Raw genomic sequence first — 4,757 nt, 5'->3', positions numbered from 1 at the left:
AACTAAGATTATGTGTTGTATTGCAGAGTTACTATTCAGGAGTGTTTACATGTGTAAGGGGAACTATAGAAAAGTACTTAGAAAGTTACTATTTGGGAGTGTTAAAATGTATAAGGGGGACTATTTGGGAGTGTTTGCATGTGTAAGGGGGACTATTTGGGAGTGTTTGCATATATAAGGGGGACTATTTGGGAGTGTTAACATGTATAAGGGGGACTATTTGGGAGTGTTTGCATGTATAAGGGGGACTATTTGGGAGTGTTTGCATATATAAGGGGGACTATTTGGGCGTGTTAACATGTATATGGGGGACTATTTGGGAGTGTTTACATGTGTAAGGGGGACTATTTGGGATTGTTAACATGTTTAAGGGGGACTATTTGGGATTGTTAACATGTATAAGGGGGACTATTTGGGAGTGTTTACATGTATAAGGGGGGACTATTTGGGAGTGTTTACATGTATAAGGGGGGACTATTTGGGAGTGTTTACATGTATAAGGGGGAGGGATATTTGGGAGTGTTTGCCTGTGTAAGGGGGAGGGATATTTGGGAGTGTTTACATGTAAGGGGGAGGGATATTTGGGAGTGTTTACATGTGTAAGGGGGAGGGATATTTGGGAGTGTTTACATGTGTAAGGGGGAGGGATATTTGGGAGTGTTTACATGTGTAAGGGGGAGGGATATTTGGGAGTGTTTACATGTGTAAGGGGGAGGGATATTTGGGAGTACTTGAAAAGGTACCAGTACTACAGTATTATAAAGTACTGAATTACTATTTGGGAGTGTTAATGTGTTTAAGGGAAACTATTTGGTAGTACTTAGAGAGGTACTATTTTAAAGTACTTAGAGGGGTACTATATTGTACTTGGGTATTTTAGATTACTTCTTTGTGTGTTACAGAATGTTAGTAAACATTCAATGTATATATTCAAATTCAAATGCTTTATTGACGATTACCAAACCTGAGATAGTAGTATCTGTAGATATGGTATTGTGAAAAATAAAAAATTCTGTATGCATTTAAAAAATTTATTATTTCTGAAAATAAAAACAATTTTCTAATTAATTCTGCAAACATTACAAATACTGGGACAGATTTTAGAGTCATTCCCCTTGTAACCATGTAAAAATGCATTCAGGAGACGACACATTGATAGATTACAGAGATGTCAGAAATTGACAACAGAAAACATTACATATGGTACATGTAATGTTAAGATAGCTCAGGGTTACATGTACTAATTGTAAAGATAACAATAAACATGTGCTAAACATGCATTAATTGTTGCATTAGGATGGCTCAACACTACATGTGCTGTATCATAGACACTTGTTACAAACAATTTTTTCTACCTCCTTTTGAAGAGTTACAATTTTTGCACTATTTGGCAAAATTGAGGCAAATTTGAAAGTTTCCTTATTGTGAAATATTTGTTGATACTTACTTACCAACATGATGCACCTTTTTCAATCAATGCGTGAAAAGGGTGATAACAGATTGAGTGTCTCTATACGGGAAAGCTATGAAAACAAATACCTGCAGTAAACACTAATAATTTTATCAACTTGACTTGATTCAGTTTGTAACATTAATGCTATTTTTATATGTTTTACATATTTATTCACATTTTGTACAGAAATATTCGAAAACAGAAGTTTGATTTGTTCGTAGCTTAAGTGTCCACAAGTTAGTATAACACTAAATAAGCTGTGATGTTTCAAGACAGCACAACACCATATGTGTGTTTTACAAAGTGTGATTTGGTTGAAAGAACTTCTATAGGCTATCCTTGTCTAATCCGTTCATGCTTTATACATGTTTATTAAACTACATGACTGTGCTACTAGTTAAAGACAACACATGACATCATAAATGCTAATTGGATGTGTCGAAAAATTCATTACTTGAACTTAATTTTGCTAAATTTTTAATATACAGCTAAATCAAATACAAAAATTTACATGATAAAAGCTAAAAGCAGAGCAGAAAGTAAAACCAGTCATGATGAGTGCCTGCAGAAGCTCGGTGCAGATAATTTTAAATATTGTACCAAGCAGCAATGAAATGTATGAATGAATGTGAATTAATGTTGCTCTTATTTACAGCGAATTTATGCACACACAAACCCTGGGAAAGTTGTTCCGCTGCTATCCGTCTACTCGGAAATGATACTGAAAACTACGACAGCGACGTAGAGGACTAAAGGAGTGTGACCTTACTCCTCAATCAACTTCCACTAGATACAGGCGACTTTTACTTTGTGTCTAGTTTGGACAAATTCACGAGTTGTGCCTTGCGAGGGAAGTTCTGAAATCCAGCTCAATGACAAGGAATCTCTGCAGTTCGTTTCATGTTGTTATTTCAATGTAGTTGTGCTTATAAAAAAATTTTGAAACATTTTCTTTGTACAAACCTATTTTTATTTCATCATACAATGTGTATATTAAACTATTGAATGCTGTTTTACTCTAGTACATTTGTGCTTCTGAATCAGGAATAAACATTTGAACTTTTCAGCTATTTGCACATTTGTATATTTCACTGCGATGAAGTTTGATCGTAGACTTTTTTCTAATCAGCCATCACAGGCACTTGTTTCTGTAAATAACTTAAGACCTCTGTATACTTATAATACAGAGGTTGTAAGTTATTTACAGAAATAAGTGCCTGTGTCAGCCATGCAGAATACTGCACGCCACTTAGTATTAGATTTAAGACAATTCCTCTGTTTCCTGATAGACTATCGAGAGTAATTGGTATCAGTTGCTAGACATTCAAATGAATCCCCACAGCTAACTTTAGCTTCCAGTAAATATCAGTTTTGAGTTTTCAATGAACTAAGATTACTAATAGTAGAATATGAACCCGATTAGGACCCCTTGCTATAGTATTGAATCAGTCTGTTCATGAGTCCCAGCAAACATTTTTGGACTTCTTATTTTTTTTTGCTCATCTCTGCACCTATAAAATTGAAAATTTATACACAAACTTGCAGTTTTTGTCTGACTGCAGGTATTTTTATGCACCAAATCAAATCTGTCATTAATCAGTAAGCTTTTTCAGTAATGTCCATGCTGTGCTGGGGTATCGGTCACTGCTATTTGCGGGCGTCCACATTGCCCACCCTTCCCTCCCAGTAGCTTTACTGGTTATAGTATGGCTATGATTTTAAGGATATGAGATTTTCATGTGTATATTTTCATTTATGCCAAATTTATTGCTAGTCGCAATTTTTGTCTTGCCATGCCATTTTTGTTACCGGTATTTGACTTTGAACCAAACTTGTTTTGTTTTCCTGAGGCAATGTAGTATAGAAGCAGGTACAGTTTCACAGTCATCTGGCCCAGAAAATGAATGATTTCAGTAGGAGTCCCAAATTCAAATAAGGAATGTTTAAGCAAACCCAAAATACTTTTAATTTGATCAAAATATTGCTTTGAGTTATAAGACAGGAAAGTGAAGTTGGCATAAAATTGTAAAAATGCCAAAATCAATGAAAAAATTCATAAATTAAGGGCGTTTTCCTTTCAGAAAACACACAGCCCATGCGTCGAGCAAATTCGTAATCAAATACATTAATCATCTTCTATGGGCACACAATATATATTAATTTCATTTTGCTCGACAGATGGGCACACCTTTTCCTATGCAATAATCTCGATGAAATTTAACAGTTATCAAGCTCTTTTTGAAAAAAGGTGCGAAAAAGTGTTATATATGACATAATAATGCCATCAAATAAGCAACAACTTTGAATTAAGTTGAGATAGTATACTTGGCATAAATTTAACTTACTTAAAACACATATTAAGCTTTATTCAAGACATGTGTAAACGGAGACATTTTTTGGCCATTTTATGAACACAATTGTACCTTGTTCTTACTTTTGAAAGAGTTATGGACCTTGAACTTAGCATATAATGCCACGGGGTCCTTCTGTGATGTTTGCCATCACAATAATACTTAATTATGACTGTAAAACTAAGTTTGTTACCAGTGGCCATTTTCACAAAAACTCTTACTACTAAGATGAAAAAATGTCTCTGCCTTATACTTATAACTGGATGCAATTGTGTCCCAGAGTAAGAATAAAGTTTCATCACCATGTGTATAGTTTTGCTCATTCAGAAATACATGTACATGAGCAAAACATTATAAAAGAATTAGTGTTTTCAAATTTTCATCTTAATCATAAGATTTTGTGAAAAGGGCCACAGATATGTAAGTGAGTTGTATAATCTTGGTAATGAATCATACATTACTTAAGTATGACTTCACAAACTTGTCTCCTGTCATTATTTGAAATAACCAAAATTCACAATTTTTCCAAACTATTTAGCTTTATAAAATAGTATAGGCCATGTAAAATTAACATACAAATACGTGTATTACATGCAAATAGTTCTGGTCAAAGCTCATTGCCTACAATTTTTTTAAAATCTGCCCAGAAAAGTAGACATTTATGATTTTTTTTAAAAAGAATGTAAATAAACATTGTAAAAAATCAAGTTTGTAGCATCATATTCCAAACTATAAATCAGTTTGGGGAAGAATTTTCAGTAAATAAATTTCAAATGTTGAAGTGTGTTCAAGTTTCAGAGCCAGAAAGGGCTGTTGTCACACCTAGTTCTACGATTTATTAGTACAATATACTGATTTGTCTATCTTCTCTAACCATAGGTTACAATTTCCTCTTCATGATGACCTTAACGATGGAATATGTCTTAAACAAAAGAAAAAGTCTTGAGAATTAC

The 4,757-nt window shown here is 33.8% G+C and overlaps 1 protein-coding gene across 1 annotated transcript in view; it reads left to right on the top strand.

The window, feature by feature from the left end:
• The window catches only part of LOC125671505 (transmembrane protein 8B-like), a 24,270-nt gene extending 21,751 nt beyond the window's left edge, over positions 1-2,519 (top strand). Inside the window, exon 12 of the mRNA XM_048907269.1 lies at positions 2,109-2,519. Coding sequence (XP_048763226.1) covers positions 2,109-2,206 — 98 coding nt within the window. The 3' untranslated portion in view covers positions 2,207-2,519. The remainder of the gene's footprint in view (positions 1-2,108) is intronic.
• The last annotated feature ends 2,238 nt before the right edge of the window (positions 2,520-4,757 follow it).

The sequence above is a fragment of the Ostrea edulis genome, chromosome 4 (assembly GCF_947568905.1).
Source record: "Ostrea edulis chromosome 4, xbOstEdul1.1, whole genome shotgun sequence".
NCBI lineage: Eukaryota > Metazoa > Mollusca > Bivalvia > Ostreida > Ostreidae > Ostrea > Ostrea edulis.
The sequence above is the reverse complement of the archived record's forward strand: the minus strand, read 5'-3'. Positions and strand labels throughout refer to the sequence as shown.